Here is a 26,773-nt window from a genome sequence, read left to right on the forward strand (position 1 = left end):
TTTCCCCATAGTCTCCCGGGGTCTCCTGACTCTTAAAACTGGTATTTTTTCAGCCCGTTTCCCTGGACCTACATGTTGTTTTTGACAGTACTGGCCTCCTGAAGTATGCCTCCTTGTTTCTAGAGCACACAGTCTCGCCTGCCTTCCGACCCCCCTCTCCCCCTCTGTCCAGCCCGCCTCACCTGTGCCCTCCCTGCCTCTTGGTCCGTGGGGCCAGTGTTCCTTAGGGTTCATTCCTCAGTCTTCCTCTTGTTCAATACCTGTGCCTATTAATGGTGCTCTTACCCTTTGCTTCGTCTCTCACCTGTATACCACAGGCTCCCAAGTCTGGGTTGGTACTTAAATGTCTCTTCTGGGCACCTGCCTACAGTATGTGTCTCCTTGAATTTTCATTCCTTAAGCCAGAGCTTCTCAATCTGGAATTATTTTCTCTCCAAGGGACATGTAGCTATGTCCAGAGACATTTTTGGATGTTACAGCTTGGGGGTAGGGGTGGTATTGGCATCTAGTGCGTATTGGCTAGGGATGCCACTAAACATCCTACAGTACATGGGACAGTCCCCCACCACAAAGAATTCTCTGGCCCCCAATGTCAATAATACCGAGGTTGAGAAGCCCTGCCATATGCACCTCAGATGGATAACGCCCTAAACTGAACCTGCCCTTGAATGTCTTCTTGTTATGGCATGCCGTGTATTCTGTGGTTACATGTCTGTCCCTCCCACTGGGATACAAGCCTACGGATCCACTGCTTTATTCATCTTCCTGTCTCCAGTCCCTAGCAAGGAATCTGAATGGGATATTAGACATCAAGGCAGCGCTGTTGAATGAATGGAATGTGTAACTCTTGTCTGTCTACTATCCCCAGATAAACTGTAAGTTCTCTGAAGGCAGAGACCGTCATAACCTACCACTGGGCACTGAGGAAGGTTGGAAGCTGTAAGGGAGGGAGTGGAAGATTCAGGGAAGGGTGAGAAAATTTGGAGAACCTAAGATTCCATGCCTCTGCTGGGTGAGTATGGGCCACAAACTATACGGAAAGAAAAAAAAAAGCCTAAAACCAGATTCTATACTAGATTCTATTACTATTCCTAAAAATAGCAGAGTTTGAATAACTAGGTAGAGAAGGCATAAACCAGGTTTATGTTGTTTAAATGAAATTTTAAGAAAGCTAACATTAAAGGAGAGATGAGCTCAGGATGTATTTGGAATAGTGAATATACTATAAAAGTAAAACCTTTGAGTGATAATAAAAGGGAAACCTCAAAGAAAATTGGAGCAGGGAAGACTACCACTCCTTGTCTATTACCCCAAACAGGAAGATGTCAATTACAGACCCCCACAGGAAGAGACAGCCTTGTACTCCCAAACAGGAAGTACAACTTTACTACTCCAGTAGGAAGAAGGAAGATTTTCTTCCTGACCATGAACAAACGCAGCTGGTGGAAATGAAGCTCAGCCAACAAGGGGCCATCATCACCCCAACTCTCACTTTCCTCCAGTGAACATTCATTTTTCTCTTGTTAATGACTTTCCTGTCCCACTCTCTTTTCCACAAAAGCCTTCCATTTTGCACAAACCTAGGAGTCTCTCTCTGCTTCCTAGAGGATATGCTGCTCCACTCATGAACGGTTTAATAGAGCCAATTAGATCTTCAGATGTACTCAGTTGAATTTTTTTTTTAACAAATCAAAGGGGGAAAACTGCCAAGAAAATAAAGAGAAAGGCATGGAGGAAAAAGGGATGAATAAGACATTTTGGCACTTGGTTAAAATTTTCCATCTTAATACTAGAATTCTCCTGTCATATTCTTTTCTGGGTAACACATAACATCTTTGAACCAAAATTACTTAATATAAATCTTTATGAAATACCAAATGGATTGCAGCTTTGCCATTTTACCTGACTCTGCCTCCTTCACATCTCCTTTACAGGAGGCATCTTTGAAACAAAGCTGTGAGTGGTACCTGTGTTCTGCTCACATGAACTTCCGGGAGTCTGTCATACGCCTCATTCCCGGGAGTGACCCATTTCCTACTTTTTCCTTCTATTAGCCTCATTTGTCTTATTTATTTTATTTTAACTTGCTACCTTGTACGCTTCTTTGTAAGCTGACAACTTATACCTAAGACAGGGCATAAGTTCCTATTTTTTTGTGAACGCATTTGGACACCTTATGTGAAGGATCTAGTTATGAAAGCAAAGAATTTTGGATTTATGGGAGGAAATTCTCCTTTGTGAACGAGAAAAGCATGAAACATCCCTATGACTGGACAATCTCTGCTATAGGACAAGGAGAGAAACAATCACCGCCCACGGGACAGGAGGTTCCCTGAGACAGTGCTAACGCACCTGTGCGTGTGTGTGCACCTGTGCGTGAGGGCTGCACCCATCTTTGTAGCCCTGTGATACTGACGACCAGGACCACCTGTCCTTCCCAGCAACAACCAATGCCTTCAGCCAGTGGCTCAAAAGACACCTGATACTACTCAGGAAGAGGACGGGAACTCTTCTGGAGTCTCTTATAGTGATCTGGAGAAAACTACCGCAAGCTGACGAGAAAAGACAAATGAGAGAAGTAGCTTATATTTCTGTCTGATGTCAGTTATTAAAAGCCACATAAAGGTAGGCTTCTACCATGTCAGATTTTCTCTTGACATGTGGTAGGGTATCTCTGAAATGAGAGGATAATATATAAAAGAGGGACAGGTTGTTAGACATTAAACCTATTCATGTCTTTCCTCCTTGGCAGAGATAAAATTAAGAAAAACAGTCCAGGTTACAACTGGTGTGCCTCCCAGGTCCCCCTTCTCACACACCACTAGCAGGGTGTACTGCCCCATTCTCCATCTTTAGGATGAGGAATCTGGGTCTCAGAGCAAAAGTTCCCTCTGCGTGTGTGTGTGTGTGTGTGTGTGTGTGTGTGTGTGTGTGTGTGTCAGGGGTCAGGGGGCCTGGGTCTAAACACAGGTTCTGGATTTTTCCAAAGAAAGCCCTTTTCCCATTCAACTGTGAATTAAATAAACCACCTACAAGAAATTTCAGTACAAAGAGTTTTTTATTGACATTGTAAGAAACATTGTTCTTTCTCTTTGTTATAAAAAGACTAAGTGGTTCTGAAAGCAAAAGTAGAGTCCATCTGTGGTGGGGCTGCAGGCGCGGGCTAGAGGTGGGCGCGGGTGGGCATTGCATGGGCTACGGGCTGATCCAAGGGAGGCCCGGGGCCGGCCACGTCCAAACACTATGCCTACAATACTTAAATGTATTTACACGTGTTTCTTTTAAAAAAAGGATTACACATTTTATTTTTTAAAAAATCTAAAAAAGGTGAAAACAACGAACTCGTATTTTATCTTACACGTTTGCAGGATACACAACAGTAACTTGTCAGAAGAGGACATCCTCCTATCGGTTCAAAACAACATGGGAAGCCAGGTTACAAGACAGCTCAGACTCTGCTACAATTGTGTGCTCTCATCTGGCAAGCACGCAGCCTTGAGCCCTGACTGGGCAACACCAACTGGTCCCTCGCTTCGACGACATTAACATAAAATAAGGCACATACATCGCAAGAATCGAAACTCTGCAGCTCAACAGGGTGAGCCAGTGAGTGGGGAGCAGGGGCAGTCTAATTAGTTCTTTAGAAAACAAAATGGATTGAACATGTTTAACATGGATGCCAAATAGCGGTACCGCGTATGAGCCTGCGTTAAAAAGTAGCCATGACCCTAGAGAGTTGGTGTTATCTCCCTAAACGCAAGGGACAGGGACATGGAGAGAAGATTGGAGGCTGGGGATGGGTTCCATCACAGGAGATGCCAAGTCTACAGAGATCCAACTCCAGACGGGACACTTGTAAGTGGCCCCAAAAGATCTTCCTTACACTATCACAACAGATTGAAAAAATACACTTTCCTCTTCCACCTCTCCTTTCCTCCATCCTTCTGAGATTTCCATACTGAGAGAAGCCAAATACTGAGCTGAAGCATGAGTGTCTCCTGCAAATCTGAAGGCGGGAGCAAAGAAAACAAAGTATGAAGAGAAAAAGACAGGGTTTAACCCGGAGAATCACCAGAAACCAAAGGAAAAACAGGGGCACAAGGTGACAACCGTGCTCATCCCAGGCTCCATCCATCCTTCCATGTAGGGCAAAGGTGACATGGGAAATTATGGCAATTGATAAATGCAGGACACATCGAGGAATGCTAGTGGGGAAAGGATTCAGATGGAGGAGAAGGAGGACAGGGATTGGATTAAGCCACAAGGGCATGCAAGCTCAGACCAGGACCTGGAGATTTTGAGTTCATGAAAAAAACAAGATTCATGGAATGGATTACTGATTTTGTAACCAGATCATGACCTGTTTGAAGAACACAGAAAATGCCTCGATCTTTCCATTGAAAATTCGTAGAGACTCAACTCTCCTAGCTCAGATCACTACTTGTCTTTTGATTTTGGACTCTGTTCTGAAGTGGATGCTTCCTTTGATTTAAATGTAGGTGTTGCACTGGGGGGTGGGGGGGGAGGATGCCCAGAGAACCTCAGCATCTCTCTGCTTTCATTTAGTTGAAAGCAAACTAACTGTCTTAGCCAAAGTCCCAAAGGGCAATTTTACTTCCACACTGAGATTCTTGGTCCAAATGAGAGAACATGAACATGAGAAAAATGGGCTGGTCCTAATATTCTTTCTATTTAATACTTTTATTTGATTTTGTCTAATACTAATTTAAATGGCAGGAATAAAGGGAAAAAGCCACATAATGGACTCATGATTCACTTTGGAAAAATCCAACTCCAGGGTCAAGGGGACAGAATACAGCAGGTAGCCTGAGGTGTCGATGTTTTATTTTCATAGCTTACATATTTTTAAAAGTAAAATGCTGGATAATCCACATACTCTGTGCACACATAGTATGTCTTTTATGTGTAGCAACTGCACCTGGGAAGTAGCTGCACTTTTTAAATCTTTAAATGTTTTAATCCAAAACAAAAGTCCAGATTAAGTCCGCAGTAAGAACAAACTGCATAGAACACTTAACTTCTTAAATGGATGAATCACTTAATAGATAGGGTGCAAAAAAAAGGTATCCACACAGCTACAAAACTTCTTCCCTAGTGCTTTTAAATACTGAAAATATTTGAAGCGATTTATTCCAAATACCTTTGTCTGTGAGCTTTTTTCTTTTACAACCAAGTTTTATAAATCCCCTAAAATAGGGCACTTAGAATAGAAATACTCCTTCGCTAGAGTGGAATTAACACATGTTAATGACATAGCCAGCTGTGGGGTTAAGTACCTATATACTCAGAACTAGATATCATCAATTCTCAGTTATCTATGAAAATGGGGCAAGAGCTGGAACCATCAACAAATATGCAAACCCACAAATATTCCCCAAATTCTCCACAGCAGCTTGAATGTGCAATCCCCCTACCTTCTCACCAGAACAGATGACAGTAATAGCATGTCTGAGTGTCACCCAGTGCCCTTTCCCGTCTCCCTGGAATAGCACTGAACATTCACAGACAGAGAGACAGGAGGCAAGGTCGATAACTGAGAACTGTCGTACAGACGTACCCACCCTAAGCTCAGGAAGAATTTAAAACCCTGATGGTGGGCACACCATTTCATGTGCAAAAGTCCCAAATTTCGACCTGTGGGTGTCTGTCTAAAGCATGCTCTGAACTGAACTGCAGGCAAGGAGCATCTCAAACACCTGTGACCTCTGATACAGTACACTCACAAGAGATTCCCAAACTCACTCTCCATGTTCTCACTCTCGTGCCCAGTGTGGGAATTAAAAAACAAAAGAAACAAAACAAAAACAAACGCTGAACGTATGTAAAGGAAAATGGAAAAAAGCTGGAAGTGTAACCCCTTGGTCACAAGCACACCAATTCCTATTTCCTTGGAGTAACAGAGAAACATGTCAAATCCTTTCATTTGCCCTCTCTCCAAAAAGAAAGAACATGCACACCACACATTTACACCGGTTTACTAAAAAAAAAAAAAAAAAAAAAAACGGAGGGGGGGACGGGCTTACAGTTTTTAAAAAAAGAGGGTGTTTCGAGTGTAACAATACTGATTCAAAACTGAAATGGAAGACAGTTTCTCCCCAGAATACTTTAGGGTTTTTCAGAGTCCTTTTCCATAAAAGGAATATACTTGAAACACATCCCAGTTAGGTGAGATGAGATTGCTAAAACATATACAGAACTAAAAAAAAAAAACAAAAAAAAAACGAAACCACCAAAAAAAAAAAAAAAAAAAAGGGTCAATTTAATCTTTTAAACTCCTAAAGTTTCAGGTCTCTTGGCAGTCTTTTTTTTTTTTTTTTTTTTTTTCCCCTAAAGCCTACTGCATAACTGCAAGGAATTTGCTTTCTTCCGCGAGGGAGGTCAGCAGAGAACTCATGTCCCCGATTGCCATGTTGGTGGTGCTCAGAGACAGAGCTGGCAGCGGGAGGGCGGCGCGTGGCGTTGTGAGCCGGGAGGAGCTGTGAGAAAGGTTCTGAACGATACTCGGGCTCAGGGCTCCTGACATCAGGCTGGCGTGGTCCGCGTCATCTATGATAGCATCGAAATCAATCTGCACCCCTTCCAGGTCATGGCTGTCGAGGCTGTCCACCGTGCTTGTCACCTGGTTAGCACCTGGGGAGAGTAATTCAGAGTTTTCGGCGCTCGGCCCCTGGAGCAGGCAGTTGGCTTCTGACACGGAGAAGGACCCAGTTTTCATGTCTTGCTGACCGAAGCCAATGGTTTGGTCATAGAACTGACCAGAGTAACTCTGCACATTCGAATAGAGCTGATGGGGCTGCCCTGGCATCTCCATCTTGATGCCGTTCACCCTGCAGGTCTGACTTGGGTCACTGAGCTGTCCTGGCTGCAGAGCGAGGCTGCCCCTCGGCCCAGCCTGGCGCCGGCTGCCCCCATAGCTGGCACACGGCTGGTAGCCCCTGACGGCTGCCAGGCTTGGCAGCTGGACGCCGGTGCTGGGAGGCCCCGGCAGGCCGCTTTCTGGCCCTTGATAGACGTGGATATGTGAGGTAGCGCTACCGTGCCCCAGCATGTGCTGCCCGGGGCGGCCTGCCCCCTGGGGGTGCATGCTGTCACTGAGGAGCTGATGCGCCAGGTACCCCTGTCCCACCGGGTCTGGGCTGGGCATGCCATTCACCGTGCTGCCAGCTGACTCGTTCGGTGCCACCGACAGGCCAAAATCCGGCTGGCTCCCGCTCCCTTGCATGGGGATGCTTTTCAGCTTTGCTGCCTGGATCCCGGCACCGCAGGCCCCGTCGAGCAAGCCGGGCTGCCGGGCCAGGCAGTTCCCATACTGCTGGGCCTTATAGGGCTGTTCGTGGAAGGCGTTCCCGTTGGGGCCCGCGGCTCCGCCGCCGCCGTGGCTCACCAAGTGCTCCGGGCCCCCGAAGGAGCTGCCGTGCTCCCCAGGGGTCGGATATCCCCCAGCCGGGCCAGCCCCGCTCCTCAAGGGATTCTGTGGGTGGACGCCCACGTGGCTGTACAACCCGAAGGCGCGGGCCTGCTGCGCCGTGGGCCGCTGGCCGCATTTCAGCTTGGAGGAGGACAGGTCGGCGCTGCCTGAGCTGACTTCGTTCCACTGAATGGGCAGGTCGGATTTACTGGCATCGGTGCAGGGCGGTTCCAGCCCGCGATACTGCTGGCTGGCGTGGCTGCCGGGCTGCCCAAGTGGGTCAAAGTCGCCGGGCCCGCTCCCCAAGCCAGGCCCGTGGGGCCCTTTGCTGTCATCAGAGAGGGCGCCCGGGAAAGGCGGCCCATACCCGACTGGGTTCTGGGAATTTAAATACTGCACCACGTCGTCGGGCAGGAGATCCTCATCGTTCAGGCTCACATCGGCGTCCATGGCCAGGGACTCCAGGGGGACGTTCTCAGTAATGCTCGGGGGACAGGGAGACGCGTGGAAGTGTCGGGACTGGCCCCCGTCTGGCCGCGTGTAGTTCTGAAGCACTAGATTACGCTTCTCCAGGGATGGAGGCAACACCGGAGGGCTGAAGCTGTTAAGGCTGTTGAATCGCTGCACCCGGGGCAGGGAGAGGCTCTCGGACGCCGTCCGCACCGGGTCGCTGGCTCTTCTCACGCCGTTGCCCAGCGCATCCTGGGGCAGCAGCGGGCGCCGGCCGTACCCGTGGGCCCCGCCGTCGCTGCATCTCCGGGGAGGATGTACGGGAGGCAGGGGCCCCGCGGGCTCCCTGCCATCGCCCAGCAGGGCCATCCGGGTCTTGAGGCTCATCCTCTCCATGTTGGGCAGCGGGGTGGGCGGCGGACCGCCCGTGGCGGCGGCGTACTTGGCTTTCAGGCGGTACTGCTGCGCGGGCGTGAGGCTAAGCAGGCTGGGCAGGCCGTCGCCCTGGCTGGCCTCGCTGGACCTGCGCGAGGCGTCGGTGGAGATGGGGTCGTAGGAGTCGGCCACGCTCACGTTCTGGGGCCGCCCCTCGGCCTGGGACGCCTCGCTGGACCGGCGGCTGGAGAAGCAGGGCGAGATGCCGGAGGAGCGGCGGCTGCTCAGGTAGGCGGAACTGATGGTGCTGGCGCTGCTGTCTCTCCGGTTGAGCAGGTTCAGCATGGTGATGTCCACCCCAGAAAGGTCGCTTCTGTTCGGGAGAAGGGGCGGGGGCCCGCCCAGACTGCAGCTGGTACTGGGCTGCGTGCCTGCAGAGAAAGCCGGGGAGACAGGGGTTCATTTCAGGTTCATTTCATTTCAGCGGGCCGGCGCCCGCCGCTGCCCCAGGACGCGCTGTTAAGTCAGGATGACTTAACGCAGGTGTCGGCGAACAGTGACTCTTTTCGGTTTCCGGGGCCGGGCGGCCTCGGCCATGGTTACCCATCGCTGCCCTGCAGCACCAAAGGGCCTGGGGACAGTAGTAAAGGGGTGGGTGAGGCTGGGTGCCAATAAAACTTTATTTACAAGAGCAGGTGGGAGCTGTACGAGGCCCACGCCCGGTTTAAAGAAAACAGTAACAACCTCCTGGATGAGTTAAGCTCCTTCACTGGTGCAGTGTAAGGGCCAAGTGAAGGGTCCCCGGAAGTATATACAGTGCTCAAGTTGCAGGAAGTACCAGGGCAGAAGGCATATGTGTAAACGCAGGGCTTCCCCATGACATCCTGTGCGGGTGGAGCGCACCTGAGTAGGTAGGGTGGGGGAGGTTCACCCTTGGGATATGCTGCAGATATCGAGTGTAATCTCAGACACACAAACTGACTGGGGGCCGACAGTGACAAAGATGGCTTGCCTTCCTCTGAATCGGGCCATCAGTCAAAGCGGCTGCTTACCTCCCGGCTGCAGACTACGGTAGGCAGAGACAGGTGCTAACCCGGGATGCCTCTGCGGTTGGGGTTTCCTTCTCCTGGTCTAAGAGGTACGATTTCACCATCAGAATATGAGTCATGCATAGTCTTACTTTTCATTTCAGGGTTATCCTCTTACTGCCTGCTTTTCAAATATGGACTCTCCAGAAAGGCGACACTAATATTTATGGTTCCAGCATCATTTTAGGGCTGCTGGGGAAACAAGCAAATGGAAAACCAAGGGCCCGGGTCTGCTTAGTGCTCCGGCCGCCCTTGAAAGAACAGAAAACCCCGTGCGGACACGAGGACCGGCCAGAACTCACCGTTTCCTATGAGAGGAGAGACCGCAGGGGCTTTGGGGGGTAGAATGGGATGCAGTCGCGGAAGCATTCCATTCACTTGTTTGAGTCTTTCTAGCTTGACGTGCTCCATCCATTTGGTCCCTGCCGGGGTCCTCCGGGCTTGCAGAGCGAGGGCTGTGGTTGCAGTGGAAATGGTCGAGTCCATGATTGGGGTTTCGTCGATGGCACTGAGGTCGCCCATACCACCTCCATCGGTTAGAGGAAGCTCGAGCCCACTGTTGGAATAGTTGCTGATGGGGGACTGTTGGCTGCTGCATGAAGACTGACCACCAGGGCTTGGCTGAGATGTCTGTGCGGTCAAGAGGAAAGGAAAGAAATGTCACCCGAATGATAAAGGCCAGGGAGCGGATGATGAGAGATCACGCAGATCAAGTCCTGCTGGATTCTCAGTGGGTGGGATGAGAAGAAATATGTTCTGGTGAGTGGAGGTGGCCTCCCTCAACCTCAGTGACTGCGCAGCAGGCAGACGTGCAGCGGAGGAAATGGACAGCGGGGGGTGCCGGATATGATGTATCAGCCATGGAACCCTGCCCCAAATGCGAACTCTGCATCACACTTCCTTGTCGGTTCCCACCCCACCTCCGTGACTTTAACCTTTGGGCAAATTACTTAGCCGCTCTAAACGTCAGTTTGCTTATCCAGAAAATGGGGACAATTTATTTATCCTAGGGATTGTTGTGGGAATTAGGTGTAAAGCCCTGAAAACACACCAAGTTCAAAAAGACCTGGATGACAGTAATTAATTGGCTCGGAGAGTGTTAGCAGTTGTTATTAGAATTGCTTTAGTCCTCGGAACATATGTTCCAAGAACACATGTTAACTCCCCTCCAACCAGCCCCTCTATACTATTCCAGGCTGGTTCCCCAAGCTCTTGTAACCTCTCTACTTTCCTTCTACAGTTTCTTGCTTTGTAGAACTCCAAGCAGGGTGCAGGTAAAAGCAGTTGTAAGAGGGAAAACTTCAATCACTTAGCTTCTGCTATAGCCAGAGAGGACCCGGACTGCACTAGGAGAATTGGGCCAGGTTTCCCTAACCCCAACCAAGTGGACTGGGTAAGCCAATTCTGCAACTCGATGGGAACTTAATCTGGTCCACTGGTTCTCAGGGAAAGAACCCCCTCCACGGGCCCCTGGCCATGGGGACTGGCAGGCTCACTGTCTCTACCTTTGGGAGCCCTCTATAGAATGGCCTGCATTGAGCAGTCCACGCAACCTGGAACTGGCCCCTCTAAAATTCCAGTGGCGCCCTGGTGGATAAACACTCGAATCCTTTACGCAGAGATAAGAAAAGTGATGTTCAGAGAAGTTCAGCGACTGCCCAAAGTCACAAAGCGAACATTGTGATGACCTAGACTCCCAGACCGGCCTCCCTTCCATTCCTCTGTGGCACCCTCTCCGGTGTTACCTAAAAACTAAAGCCTGACAGCAGCCCAAGAGCAGGGAGAGATAACTACACACACTCCAGTACAGACGGCTGTGGTCCCTGGTGGAACCACAGTGCTGTCAGCAAGGGGTCTGGACACGGTCATTTTCCGTGGAACCCGTTACAGTTTTTCCGAGAACACAGTACATACACCCAAGCAAATGAACACTTTCTAAGCGAGCAGCACATGGTATAGTAAGTGTGTCCTGGGCAAACCAAGCAGAGAAAAATAAGATACACAAATGTGATCATGAATGCGTGAAGCCCGTCTAAAGTTTTTGCTTCTGCAGGGTCCTGAAGGGCCAGACCACCTGCTCCTCTGCAGAGAATTTAGATCATCCAGGGCTTTGGATGTCTTTTACGCTTGGACTGTCAAATCAGCATGCGTGTGTGTGTGTATGTGAATCTGTGTGTATGTACACACGCACATGCAGGCTCACACTTCCACAGGGCCCAGAAGAAGGCTCACACGCACCCACAATTAGGAAATGCTTGAAGGAGCGCAGACATTTCGATATAGATTAAATTGGCAACAAGTGTATTCAGATCTTGCTCTAAGAAGGTGGTGCACGTCTGGTCCAAGGATAAATTTACACTAGTCAATATGACAATTAAATAGTCTTTGAGAACATCTGCTTGGTCGGCCCCAGTGTGATTTATTATGAAAACCTAGACAAATAGAATGATGAATTTCAACATCTAACTCCACATTTCCACATGCTGAATGTTCAAAACACATCACTTCTATGTTGGAAACATATCTGAGTAATGTCCACTACTAAAAATATCACAAAGGACAAAGACGAAAGAAAAGTGAAACAAATAAAAGTTAAATGTTAAAATGAAAACAAAACAAAGAGAGCAGAGAAGCCAAAATTCCCTCACCTTATTACCCACTGTCCTTAGGAAGTGAGAACAAGACATTTAGGAGCATTACACAGAAGAGGAGTTGGAGTAATAAGAAAAAAAGAAGAAAGAATTTAATTTATAGCATGATGAGCAAATCAAAGACAAGTTTTTGAAGAAAGAATATTAGAAATGTAAATCTCCTGTGCCTTAGTAAACGTCTATGAAGATATCTACTTATATTTACATGTGTGTGTACATATTCATAAAATAGTCTCCCGTGGAAATCTGATTAATTTATTAACCTCACTGAGCCTCAGTTTCCACACCTGTAATATAAGGGGCCTAGTCTCAGTCTCTGTGAACTCTTTCCAGCCCTTTGTTTCTGTGATTTAATTATTTTATAAAATATTTCACATCTTGGAGAACCTCAGGTGTCACTGAGCAAAATCACTGTAAATTTTTATTTCTACCAATTTTCTTTTTAAAGAATGAGTGTTTGGAGAAGAGATAAGTTTTCTTTTCTTCCTTTTTTTTAAAAACTTTTTTTGCTACGGATGTACATTAAAAGTACAAGGGATTCTGGGTTCCTAGGATGTCCTAAAAACATAAATCATTGCCTTTCAATGACGTAATCTAGGAGACCACAAATTCACTTTCCTTGTTTCATTAAACACTTGAGGATAAACGGTTGAATCTTTTGCACAATTATTATATAGGTGGACTTTATTTTAGGAAATTGAAAAATGCTCCCCTCCCCCAAAAAGTATATAAAACACAGTTTACGAATTGATTTAAAAGTATAGTGATCAGTCATAACACGTAAATAAACTTCTTACTAAGGTGTTTTTTAAAAGCAAAGTACAGCTACCCACTGGGAAATAATGATACATCTGGAGAGCTTATTTGCATGACTTTTGGCTAGACTTAGTGTCACTTTCTAAGACTCGTAAGAGTTTAAAGACAAACTCAGTAAGTCATTAAAATTCAATTAAGTCATTACATTCCACTCTATCGATTCTGAAATTGTACGTGCATTAATTCCTGCCCATACATACCGCTACATGGTGACATAACTTAGGAATTCATAGGATGTCCATACAGTTCTTGGACTTTTCTAATTTTAAGCCAGTGCTTCCTTGAACTGAGTAGAAATCTGCCCGTCTGGTCATTCCCATGCATCTGGAAGTCTAAGCCTGTGACTTCTACCTAGTACCTTTCTTCCACATCCCGAGGTTGACAGACTAGAGCCCAAAGCGCAGAGCTGACTGCATTATACATATGCCAAATACAAATGTCCTAAATCTCCTCAAAGGTACTAAATCTCCTCTGATCGCTACTCTCTTCACTTTTCTCGTTGTCTCTGGAAAAATTTTAGACAGTTTATTCTGGCCCATGCATAAGGCAAAATCACCAAGTGAAGTTTGAAAGAAGCTGCAACAGGAGCTTAATCCATGTATCCTATCTGTCATCAAACCATATGATTTTTGCTGATGACATCTTTCAAATCCCTCCCATGGTTTCCACCTCCTCAGTTCAGGCAGCACTGCAGATACGGTCTCGAAGTCTATCAGCCAATCTCTAGATTGGCACTGGAGTTGTCTTTTCGAAAAACTTAGAAAACCTAAAAGAATCCCTTTATATCCTCCCCCTCTTTTTACTCTGGCACATTCCCCCGGGGCCCCAAGGCTGGAGCTTGGCTGCCCCAGGTCCTGCTTCCCAGCATGCGGTCCTTCCCCTCTCTGAGCGCTGAACTTGGAGGCCACCTGCCCTCTGCCCTCCCATCGTGTCCTCAAGGGCACTTGGCTCCGAACCCTCAGACCCAGACTTGTCTTCAAGCCCCATCACACTGAGTTGTGTTTGTTTCTTGGTCTCCCTATCCCACTGGACTACAGACCCATGAAGAATAGGGGCCGTGGCTTATTTATCTTGGGGTCACCAGGGCAAAGAAGTCAGAAAATATGTTTACAGAAGGACTGAATGGATGACTCTCTACATTAGAGACCTGCTGAAAAACTGTGGTTGTCTGTCTACCTGCCACAAGGTGGGATGCTTCCAGATGGATTTCAAAAACCAGTTAGGAAACCCTGGAACTCTTTGCTGAGCTGAGCTCTGCTGCGCAGATCAACCTGGGGTAGGCACTCCGGATCAGGGAGCTCCGACCTCCGTAAATCACACAGTGGGATGCAGTGAGAACGGGGCAGTGAAGTCCGCCCCTCGCCCCTGCCCCCAGCGCCCTTCCTGGCCCCCCCACCTTTTTTTTTTTTTTTTTTTTTTTGCGGTACGCGGGCCTCTCAGTGCCGTGGCCTCTCCCCTTGCGGAGCACAGGCTCCGGACGCGCAGGCTCAGCGGCCACGGCTCACGGGCCCAGCCGCTCCGCGGCACGTGGGATCCTCCCGGACCGGGGCGCGAACCCGCGTCCCCCGCATCGGCAGGCGGACTCTCAACCACTGCGCCACCAGGGAAGCCCTTCCTGGGCACTTTAAAGACCTGGGAGAACTTCGGGGAAAAGCAGAAGGAAAGCGAATGACATACCATGGGCTTCTCCGCCTTGACCGTTTTCACTTGGAGGCATTCTTCCCGCTTTGAGGTAGTGTTGCTGAGGTCCTTCTGTTCCCCGAGGGCTCCCTGAGTCTGCCGGCCAGGTGACCTGGACTGTGAGTGGCCGCCGGAATCTCGTGGTGCCGGGGGCCTGGGATGCACGTCCCCGCGCTGCTTCTTGGTGACGTGAGCCTCTGGGCCGTGCACGGTCTTCACGTGTTTCCGGAGGGAGCTGGGGTCTGTGTAGCGCTTGGTGCAGCCGGGGATTTTGCACACGTACGGTTTCTGCCAAATGCCCCAAGGATGAAAGAACAGGTTGTTATCAAAGCGATTATCCGCCCCCCCGCCCGGTGGTCTTTTGTGGCTACTCATTATATTTTTAATTCTTTCAAAGCACGATCACAAGGCTGTGAGGTGTTCAAAACCCTCTAAATGGTGCAAAGGTTTAATAAACAGAATCCAGCTTGAATACATTATTATTTTAGGGAATGCTCAGGGTGAGCGAAGAACGTGTAAATTGCGCTTATGTTCTTGGAAGCATTTATCCTGTGAGTCGGAAGAAGTATCATGGTGTCACGTGGTGCTCAAGAGATAATCTGATGAGGAGGATGGTGGTGATGATACTGCTGATGATAACAGAAGAAGGCTAAAAGACACCCAGCCTTTAATGAGAAGAACGCTTGGGGGAGGGCTGGTGTGAAGACCTTTCTTACAAATGTCCTGGTTCTCAGACCTAATATCACTCTACCTCCTTTGAAAATGAGCTCTTTACCCACTGACACAGTAAAAAAAAAAAAAAAAAAATTGCCTGCAGCCTCTCCCGGGTTAGATATCACTAAAATACTTTCCTTTGGGTTGTATTACAACTGCGGGGGGTTGTTCAGAGCTCAGAATATCCAGAACCTTTCTGATCTTCGAAGTCGTAAGCCCTGTCGGAGTGTCCACGAATGCTTACTCGTAAACCGATGAGGGCGGATGGATGTCGTCCTGGAGACGAGGATTCCTGGATGAGGCTCTGCTCGCGAGTACTAAGATCTAGAAATTATTTCATGCTACTTTTATTTTCTACGTGGGCCAGTGATCAAGCCTACAGATACAGTCATAAAAAATTATATGGACCCTTATAGCTGAATATTTACTCACATCACAGAACTCATGGCACTGTATTCATGACCGACATCAGAACTGTGATTTCGTTTACTTCCCTTGAAATCTAATAGATTCACGGGTACTTATAGGAGTCTATATTTACCTCTGTGTATACCAGAATATGAGCTATTAGGTAAACAATAGTCATAAAAGTCAGGCTTAATACAATGCATCCATTACAGTTATAGTAAAAAGATTCCCTGTCTTATAGAATGATGCTTTTTCCCTAAAAGCCCAAGAACAGACTGAGAGCTACCTGAAATGAGGAAATGTCCTAATGTAGTGAAATAAAGATTCCAGAAATTATCTTGAGAGACCTCACCTCCAAATTTGAGATTCTTTTGGGTAGAATGGATTCCCATTAACTATAAATTACTTCTGTTCAGGAGCTTGTGTGATTTGCGGCATATATATAGCAAAACGAGCACATCAAATTCTATGCATTAGGGACAGAAGAATGGCTCTGATGACGAGTGCTATTACCGTGTGCACCTGACCTCGGCCCTGTGCTTGCTCACTCTGCTGCTGTGACAGACAGACAGGAACGTGTGGGGTAGGGAGAGGGAAAACAAAGCCAGGCCACTGTTACGTGTTTGAAGAGCTACTCTTCCCATAAATATCTGCACGTATGTATCATGGATTGGCTTGGAAATGAGAACACAGCTAGAGGTGGAATGAATCTGCTAATGTTCATCAGCTCCTGCATTTCCAGGACCAAGAGAACATACAGGTACATGTGTGCCCATGTGCCCTTGCATGTGGACATATACAATAGCCACCTACAAGAAAACTCCAAGGACACAGGGTCAGGAAACTTAACGTCACAAGAAAACACATTAACTCAGTTACGTATCTTGGCCCCCAAATTCTATTGTGATGAATGACTGAAATGCAGTCTAACGGTAGGTAAGGATAAATGTTGTCAGGATTCTGAGTTACCCGTATTTCCTGTCCTGGATACTTAACTTTTGGTACTGTCATTGCCTTCTTGACTCCCTGAACTGAAAGGTACTTTGTGAAAGTGGGGATACTTATTCTACTTGACTGTGTAGAATGTATCCAAATAAAATTTTTGGTAAACATTTAATGGCCCCTACTATAGGCAAGACTCTGAGCACAAAGTTTTATAAGACAGGATCAAATCTCAAGGGGTATAAAATATGGTAGGAAAAATAAGACAGTATGAATTATCTACCGTACAAAGTGTGGACGCTAGAGAAGGATGTGGAGAGAGGGGAATCATTTTTGCATTGGGATGATCATGGGAGGCATCAATTTAGTTTCTGTATCTGGGTATAATGCCCAGCTCATGGGGTCAGGGTACGGGCTAAATCAGACCACGTACACGCGGTGCTTACCACGACGTGATGTGGGGCACATAATAAGTGCTCAATAAACAGAGCTTTGATTAGGAAGAGGCGTCGTAGTTGGGTCCTGAAAGACAAACAAGATGCTGAAGGATAAAAATGAGGGCAAGAGGATGCAAAAAAAAAAAAAAAAAAAAGTATCCAGAGCAAAGGTCCAGCAGCAGGACCACTTCAGGCATGCAGGCATGGCTGTCTGGAAGGTTCCATTCATGGTCACCATTGTGAGAGGTCAAGGGAATGGTGAAAGGGAAGGCTTGGGTCCAGAGAGAGCAAATACGAGCCTAAGGAGTCTAAACATTTCCTACGGGAAAAACGGAGCCACTGGAACTTTCTGGAGAGGAAGGTACAACCGAATCAGAGCTCCAGGAAACTGGCTTTGTCTGGTTTTGGGAGGAACGGGAGCTCCATGTTCTGGAGTAGGGAGCCTGGTCAGAGGCCACTGCGATGGTTCAGTGACCCTAAATGGGCAGAGCAGCCATGGGGGCGGGGAGGAGACCTAGATTACCCGAATGGGTATTGCTCCCTTCCTGTTCTATTCCACCCCGTTTGCCTCACCTAGAATAGCAAAGTGCTCGGCAGATAACTAGCTATCAATATTTGTTCAGTGAAAGACCGAAGATACAAACAAGAGAGCAAAGAAATGACAGAAGACATCTAGATTTGTCTACAGTTGCCTTGATGGTGCCAAGTGTGGATTTCCTGGATACACTTAATTTTGGTGTATCTGAAACCGTCCATCATTCATACACAAGGACGAGGGCTTTCTCTATGCAGAATAGAGAAAAAATGATTTACGTGTTTGTGAATAAAATTGTATTTATGTGTTTATGGCCAATGTTAATCATTTATTTTAGGTAAATTGCTCAACCTTGGTGAACGATATTGTTGACCAAGGTATGTTTTAATCTCCTGATGGTTATTAAACTCTCTACAACATTGCACTTTTTATTGCACAGAAGAATTCATGTTTAAATATAATGCACTTAATTAAAGCAAAGAGACATGGGCACACATTTGAAGTCCATAAAAAGATAAAAAGCTCAGTAACTATGTTTATATGTATACACTGCTAAAGTCCTAACATACCCAGTGCCCAAACTGAACCACAATAATAGGAGAGAATCTACAGGAATGAATGCCCTCTAAGTTTCTAGTCATAACTGTACTTAAATACATGAAATGTAAACATATTAATTAAATTCTAAGTTAATCAAATCCCCTAAAACATTTTAAATTGAGATTTAATTCACATCCCATAAAAATAACCCTTTAAGCTGCGCAGTTCAGTGGCATTTAATACATTCACAATCTTGTGCAATCGTCCCCAGTATCAAATTCCAAAATATCTTCATCATCCCAAGAAGAAACCCTGCACGTATTAGCAGTCACCCCTATTCCCCCTCGCACCCAGCCTCCGGCAACTACCAACCTACTTTCTGTCTCTATGGATCTGCCTATTCTAGACCCCCTAGAAGTTGGTACAAAACAAGTACAGCGGATTATACCGCAACTATCGCACACTGTAAAGCATTTTTGACGTAAAAGATGGAGATGTGGCATCTCCTCTAAAACATCTGCAAACACTGGATCAATAATAAGAGATCCTTAAGGACTCGGGTTTCCTTATCCTACTATGAACCATTCAGAAAGGGTCTGTATAAGTGAACTCGTGTGTGAGTTTATGTGTGAGTGTGCTTTTTTTAGAGTGTGGCTAATCCTCTTAGAGATGTTTTTGCTCTGTCAGTTCAGCTGAAGAAATGAAAGAAATGAAACTTGGTGAGGACCATCTCTGCCACCTTCAAGCCAATGGCCAGTGAGCTGAATGGTCCACTTTTACCAAATTCCCTCTCCCAGCTCCCCATCTGGAAGATCAAGAATGGGCCTGATTGGCCCCTTGTGGGGTCAGATGAGAGTCATGCCAGGTCAAAATGCTCCTTCTCTCACACAGTTTCAAGCAAACTGATGACCTACTTTGTGGGGCAGAACTATATCTCATGTGAACAAATTCTGGGTAGCTAGCGTATTTCTACCACAAATGTGGGGGGCCTTTGTGTTAATGTCTGGGTACATTCAAGAGAAGACTTCACAGAGGAGGAAGAATCTAAGCTAGATCTTCAAGGAGAAATTGGAGGTCTGCAGGTAGACGTGCACTAAAATGTAAACAAAATGAACTGGAAATCATTTTCGCTCATTCTTATGCTTCTCTGAAATTTGGGGGGATAAATACCTAAAAATAACAACAACACAACAGGAACCGCCTATGACCATGAAGCTGTACTCAATATATTATCTTAAATAACTGACTGGAAACCATTCTGGGTTTCTAGCTTCCAAGATCCTTTGGAATTTAGAATGTTTGGAGATCCTATTTAGCCAAGGTGGGTTACTCTGCAAAAGTCTCTTTTGATATAAGCGCCTTTGAAGATACCACCTGGAGAAAGCAAATAAAAGTGGCTGTCTTAGCAGTAAGCTGTCGGCTGTCAACACCTTGCTTCTGAATGTCTCCTTGGTGCTTACAGGGTCGTCCTTTGAATGCATTCCTGCTCTTCCAGGCAGAGCGAGTGGATGGAATTCCAAGTTAAATGTTCCTGCTGTCTGACCAGTAGGTGGCAGTACTGAACAACGTGAAACTCATTCCCCCTTCACCCTGCACGTCTCTCCCATCCGAGCCCAGGTTTCAGCCCTACCTTTGGGGCCCCAAGCCTTCACCTGCAGCATTAGGACCCACTCGTGCTGTGAGTGGCCAGAGGCAAATACAACGGAGCAGGCTTGCGTTTCCAAGTACATTCCCCAGAGGATTTTTTATTTCCACCACAAGCTCTGGACCCAACACGTGTCTACTGGAGGGGCCTTACCTCATTGGAATGTGTCCTGTTCTGGTGCTTGGCGCGATCAGAGGCATTCGAGAAAGCCTTGTTGCAACCTTCGTGCTCACAGACGTACGGTTTCTCTCCAGTGTGAGATCTCAAGTGTGTTTTCAAGTTTTCGAGTCTCGAGTAGGCCTTTGTGCAACCTTCAAACTGAGGAGAAAACAGGTAAATCTGGAGGATCCCACACAATGACGGCGGATGTATCCCACTCGCTCCGCGTGGATGAAAGACGGGGACGTTTGGGGGACTTCCCTGGTGGCGCAGTGGTTAAGAGTCCGCCTGCCAGTGCAGGGGGACACGGGTTCGAGCCCTGGTCCGGGAAGATCCCACATGCCACGGAGCAACTAAGCCCGTGCGCCACAACTACTGAGCCTGAGCTCTAGAGTCCACGAGCCACAACTACTGAAGCCCGCGCGCCTAGAGCCCGTGCTCCGCAACAAGAGAAGCCACCGCAATGAGAGGCCCGCGCACCGCAACGAAGAGTAGCCCCCGCTCGCCGCAACTAGAGAGAGCCTGCATGCAGCAACGAAGACCCAACGCAGCCAAAAATTAATTAATTAATTAATTAAAAAAAAAAAGACGGGGACGTTTGGAGGGTTGGCAGCTCTTCAAAACCAATGAACAAAAGTCCAGTAAACTCTGCCTTTATTGGGATTCAGATGGGGCTCAGGGCCGTTCGAGAGAAAGCGTTTTCAGGGCTAAGTAAAAATCCTGGACTTTTTTTTTTTTTTTTTTAATAGGCCACTCAATGTGGACAATGGGTTTCATTATCTGCTCAGGGATCTCCTTGAATTCCCACTGATTTCAGATTCAGCACAAAGTTCATTAATATGGCTTTGTATGCCTACAAAGGAACGGAATTTGATCCTGTTTGTAAAGGGCCTTTAAGATGTAAAGTACCAGGGCTGAGCCTTGCCTGGCGGGCACCTTAGTGAAAGAAGCCTTAGCCTCGCAGGAATCCCAACGGGGGCCATGGGGACGGACTAGGAGGGCGAGGAAAAACTCTAAAGCCATGAGGGTTATAGTTTTAAAAAGTCAACTTAAGTTTTTCAAGTCGAAACTGGCCCCTCCCTGTGCTCCCCAAGGCTCTGGTGTGACAGGCACTGGTGCTGGGGCAGGCCCAGTGGCCCGGTGTTCGCTCCAGGGCATGTCCCCACGGCCCGCCTGCCTGCCTGCCACTCTGCAGAGCTGGGCTGTCTGACTCAGCTGCTGTTAGCCACGTGGGGCTATTTAAATTTAAAACTGTAAGTTACGTTAACATTTAAAAATCAGTTCCGTGCGTGGTTGCTCTAGTCACATCTCAAACGCACGCGGTGTCTCATGGCCGCCATGTTGGACGGGGCGGGTCTAGATCAATTCCTTCCAGCATCCCCCAAAGCTGTCAGCATCCTTTCTCCATGTCTCACCTCCCCTCCGTCTCGGAAACCCCTCTCAAAACCCCGGGAGTTTATCACAAACAGCACTCCAACCCTCTTCTTCCACCACTCATCAGCTCGCACGGCCCTTGGAGTACAAGGAAGGACGCACAGGTGCAAGACCCCCCCTAAGCGGACAGCTGGCCCCACCCCTTCGGTACTCACAGTGCATTTGTGAGGCTTCTCCCCCGTGTGCCTGCGCATGTGCACTACCAACATGTACTGGGCTTTGAAGGGTTTCTGTTCTCTCGAGCAATCTAGCCACCGGCACACGAACTCCTTCTTTTCTCCATGGATATGGTCGTTATTTATATGCTGGAGTTTGGAAAAAGAAAGAGAGAAATAAAATGGAAATGTACTACTCTTTTCTGAAGGCAAAAGAACGGAGTGCCCCAAATCCCCCAACCTTAAGTCCTAAAAGCTCCACGGTACCTTTACTATATACTGCAAACCTTTACTATACCTTTACTATATTTAGGATGTTTCTTAAGTAAATTTGCTCTTACTGACTGTGGACGGATACTTCCTAACTTGTAGGAGTGACCTGGTTTGCAAGAAGCCTGGTGTCCCAGGAAAAAGTCCTTCAAGGGCATCAGAAGAGCAGAAACGGGGTGAGAGACACCCTCGTCCTCTCTGGGCCTCCGTTATCTTTCTTCGGCCAAGTCGGGCTCAAGGTGAACTGACCACAGGTGTGACCTCCAGCTCTCACTCCCTCCAGGCCTTGGGTGGCACCTTGGGTTAGTGCTGTGGCTCAAGACTGCAGAAAGGGCATACACACACACACACACACACACACACACACAAACACACACACACACACACACACACACACACACAAGTCTGTAACAAGGACCAAGAAAAACCAAAGCACTTTTTCAAACGACACTTTAGTTCCAATCAGTGGGCTCACCCTTTTGATAAGAATCGCAGAGAAATGCCCTTGATGCTGAAGGTGAAGGCCAGGCAATTGTCAACAAAGCGCTTAGAGTCTGAGGGTCTTGCTCTCCTCATACACAGAATAAAGGAATGGATTCCCTACTTTCTAAGGTTCTCCCCAGCTCTAGAATTCTGTTAATTTGGTTTTTAAAATGAAGATGAATTTCCCTGAATTCCAATTCAAAGTTTTAGGATCATTTTTTAATAGAGTTCCTTGGATTCATACATCAAATGTCCTACAACTAGGAGACATGTGTAATCTACAGCAGCGCCAGAGGAACAGGTGGTTCTTAATCTGGACCAAATTCAAGTCTACTCCAGTAAGATGAGTCTATGCTTTTAATGTCCAGTCACGGATGACGGAGGAAGTTTGTGCCCTAGGTTGATCCTGTTGTTTTTATTCTCTGGTCACGCCATACTTGATTTGCCTTAATTCAAGGCCTTTGTGAGTCCTTTCTCCCACATATGTGGAAACACATCACTAAAAAATGTGTGCAATGAGAGAAACCTCCTCTGGGTTCCCTGAGCCCCGTAACAGTGACATGACGTTTAATTACTTTCCTTCGTAGGCTCTGGTTCCTAACTGAGTGGTCTCTGGGGACCTGGCGGTAAAATTCCAACATCACTCGACCTTTCTCAGCTATTCCACTAGGCAGCTGGCTGCCGCAGGAAAAAAAAAAAAAAAAAAAGCAGTCTGTTGTACTGTTTGGGGAGTTTAAAACTGGATGAGGGCAGAGAAAAGCAATTGCTGTGTACTCTCCTCTCCTAGAACAGCTCTCAGAAAGCCCGAGAAACAGGGGAGAGGGGGTGACACAGCCCAGGGAGCAGGCAGACAACTAGGATCCTTTCGGGAGCTCTGAACACAACGAGGAAACTACACAGAATCACTCAGGTTCACGACAGCATGTCAACCCCTGGCAGACAGATGTGTGTTTCTTAAAAAAAGTCAACTGTCCTCAGTATGAGTGTTTCTTAAAAGTGATGCTGGGAATAAGTTCATCTGTATCATTTTTCTAGATTCCACATATAAGTGATATTATACAATATGGGTTTTTCTCTTTCTGACTTACTTCACTCTGTCCGACAGCCTAGAGACACAGACATAGAGAACAAACACAGATACCAAGGGGGGAAGGAGAAGTGAGATGAATTGGAGATTGGGACTGACATACACACACTACTATACATAAAACAGACAACTGATGAGAACCTGCTGTACAGCACAGGGAACTCTACTCAGTGCTCTGCGGCGACCTAAATGGGAAGGAAATCCAAAAAAAGAGGGGATATACGTGTACGTATAGCTGATTCACTTTGCTGTACAGCAAGAAACTAACACAACATTGTAAAGCAACTATACTCCAATACAAATTTTTTTAAAACGTGGTGCAGGGGCACATACGTGGATGAAGAGAACAGATGTGCCGGCCAGGGGCTAACATGCCATCTTTAAATGTCTGCTTCGAGAACATGTCTGCGTCTGTTCACCTCACCCAGGATTGTCCCAGATGGGTGCTGGAGCCCAGTCTTTAAGCCCACATGATACAGGGAAAGCAATGAATGATCCCACAAGTCCACTCCATACAAATTGCTCTTGGTTTTTTTCCCAAGTTATTAGGCATCAGGCTTCCTGGATGAACAGGCATGAAAGAAAATGAAGGAAGGAAGGGAGGGAGGGAAGGAGGACGGAAAGATGGAGGCAGGCAAAGTTAAAACTGGAAAACGGTCTGAGAATTGGGGCTGAGGCTGCTCCTTGAGTCACGACCCACACCTTTTGGTTTCATATTCTCAGCAACTGACAGGCGGCCCTGGTACTTGGCGGGTCCTCCGTAAATATCTGTTGGACTGACTGGCTCATGCGAGAAACTGAACTTTCCCTGGACCAGAGAAATTATACTTGACGCTTTTGCCTAGCTTACTTCAAATGCATTCATCCAGTATCTGTACAGTAAGATATTAATGTAGGTGTTATATGACTTTAAAATAATATACCATCAAGAATTCAAAAGGACTTGCATGATTGGAATGATAGCCCAATGAGAACCCCGTCTTGCCGGGGAGAATAAAACAAATACTCAGCGACTGCCAACATTTCACTCATTGCCCACATATTGACACGTAGGTACTGGGTACCACTCCACACCAGGCCCCGTGCTGGGGAATCAGACAGACCTGAGTCCTGCCCTGAGGAAATTACAGGGCAGGGACACGGAATTACTGGAGGGACACGGATAATGGCTTAAAGGACTATAATATAATTATAGTTGTGATCAGCGTTTTGAAGGGAAATCAGAGGGTTTTAGAAAAACAATTAACAGGAGGTCCCAAATCCGTGGGGGAGCACCAGAGACCAGGGTTGGCTGCTCCAATGAAATGGCATTTAAAGCAGGACCTGAAGGATGAGTGGAGACTTGGCAGGTGTGCAGGTAAGGGTGTGGGTGGGGAGAAAGTTGGACGGAGGCCCCTGGAGAAGGACAGAATTTGGTGCCTTTGAGGAACAGGGTGAGAACACGCAGGGCAGGAGAGGATGGGCCAGGCTGACGCAGGAGGCTTCCAGCGCTGCCACTGCTTGGTGTAGTACGAAGGCGCGAGTTTCCAGGGGTCCAGTGGATACCAGTGAGGTAGCCAAGCTTGGGCCCACCTGAAATGCAGAGTGCTGGGTCAGCTGTCCAGCAGGGAGATGGTAGGATAGACCCCTGCAGAGAACTCAAGCGCACCCCAGCAGAAAGCCAGCACTTGGACGCCTGCCCCAAGTGACCTGGAGTCACTCAGGGGAACGTGGATAACCGACAGGGAAGCACCACCAGCAGCTAGTGAAGCAGTGGACCCCGTCTCTTGCCCTCCCCATCATGCTGGAGGGAGCCAGACTCTAGGAGGAGAGGGAAGAGGTCCCCGCTCCTGGATGGGTGGCGTGGTAGGGGAAGAAGAAACAGCCTGCCAGCCCCCTGGAGCTGTGAGCCTGGCTGGTATAGGGAGGGGAGGCTCTGAGTGGATGGCAGGTTAGAAGTTTAAATCAGATGGCACTTTAGTTACCCAAAGTGGCTGAGACACGTTGTACAAGCTGCCCACCAGGGTGTTGAGGTATCTGCCACTGAGCTGGGAGGGGAGAGCTGACAACAGGCTGGTGAGGCCAGTGACTGGAAAGTGCAAACCATTTCCAATTCATACCTGGCCAAGCTGCATCGGCCTTGGCCTCTGGGACAATATCTGAAAATCCCAGTGGCGGGAATCCAGTGCATCAGTAAACACAGCACCCCGTCTTGTCTCCATGTGGGGAGCGACAGGCAAGAAGCTTCTCGGGATCGTGGAAGCAACCTCACCTTCAGAACGGTTAGCACCTTGGGAATTTTCCCTTTCTGCCCCGCAGAGTAGACCTAAGGCCTGTCTAATATGCTTTTGTAATTTTCTGAAACCGCTCTTGAGGGCCAACTTGGATTGAGATTACAAGTTATTTTTCTTTAAATGAGATTCTATGACCTCAGCCAGCAGGGAACAGGTCCCCCTTCCTTGTCGTTAGGGTCCAAATACTGAGCACAGACATAATCAATTACTTCAAAGAAACACAGAAATCTTTCTGCTTATTTAGGTTATTTATTTATCCATTAAAATATTTACTTTATATTGGGGTATAGTTGATTGACAATGCTGTGTGAGTTTCAGATGTACAGCAAAGTGATTCAGTTATATACATACATGTATCTATTCTTTTTCAAATTCTTTTCCCATTTAGGTTATTACAGAATATGGAGCAGAGTTCCCTGTGCTGTACAGTAGGTCCTTGTTGGTTATCTATTTTAAATGTAGTAAGTAGTGTGTATATGTCATTTTGCATCTTTGAGCTTAACACATTTCCCGAAGCTAGATTTCAGGTGAAATTTAAAATTCTAAGAAATCACATAGATTTTACACGTCCAGATGTCCTAAATATGTACTCTGCTAGAAAAGCTGCTTTGGCCTCTGCAGTGGGGTGCTCACGAAGGGCTCATCTTAGGGCAGATCTTATAAAACATGAGCTTGGAGACGGGGGGGTGGTGGGTGCATTGGAAGACGCCCCCCAGACCAAGCTGTGATACGCTGTGTACCTTTGTACAATCCACCTATTTGGGCCTTAATTTTTCTTGTCTGTAAAATGAGCGTGATGAACTCCATCAGATGTCCACAAACTTTTTCTGTAAAAAGCCAGAGAGTAAATATTTTAGGCCTTTGCAGGCCAAAAGGTTTCTGTCGGGGCAGCTCTCATCTGCTGCTGTATCAGGAGAGCAGCACAGACGCACACGGTGCAGCTATTTGTTTATGGATGCTGAAAATTTCACGTATCCTGGGGTACCCGTTACATTTTTTTCCAATTATTTAGAACTATAAAAATCATTCTTAGCTCATGGGCTGTACAAATACAAGCAGTAGCCAGATTTGGCCTGTGGGCCATTCATTTGCTCTCCCTGAACTAGATGACTTCAAAGTTTCCTTTCTGGGCTAACAGAGCCCTTGACATTCTTGGTCAGGCTGGCTCTCAAGACTGAGGAAGTAAAATTAGAAGGAGGTAT

At 47.2% G+C, this 26,773-nt stretch overlaps 1 protein-coding gene across 3 annotated transcripts in view; it reads right to left on the reverse strand.

Annotated features, from left to right (window-relative positions):
* Positions 1–5,192: 5,192 nt before the first annotated feature.
* GLI3 (GLI family zinc finger 3) overlaps positions 5,193–26,773 on the reverse strand; it is a 305,949-nt gene continuing 284,368 nt past the window's right edge. Inside the window, exons 11-15 of one of the 3 annotated variants that reach the window (XM_055085097.1) lie at positions 21,459–21,608; positions 19,864–20,028; positions 14,487–14,777; positions 9,645–9,972; positions 5,193–8,685 (exon numbers count right to left, since the gene is read on the reverse strand). In XM_055085097.1, the coding sequence (XP_054941072.1) occupies positions 6,356–8,685; positions 9,645–9,972; positions 14,487–14,777; positions 19,864–20,028; positions 21,459–21,608 (3,264 nt within the window). In that variant the 3' untranslated portion in view covers positions 5,193–6,355. The remainder of the gene's footprint in view (positions 8,686–9,644; positions 9,973–14,486; positions 14,778–19,863; positions 20,029–21,458; positions 21,609–26,773) is intronic. The other 2 variants (XM_028490212.2, XM_028490211.2) reach the window with 2 other exon arrangements.

Source organism: Physeter macrocephalus, chromosome 5 (assembly GCF_002837175.3).
Source record: "Physeter macrocephalus isolate SW-GA chromosome 5, ASM283717v5, whole genome shotgun sequence".
Lineage (NCBI taxonomy): Eukaryota > Metazoa > Chordata > Mammalia > Artiodactyla > Physeteridae > Physeter > Physeter macrocephalus.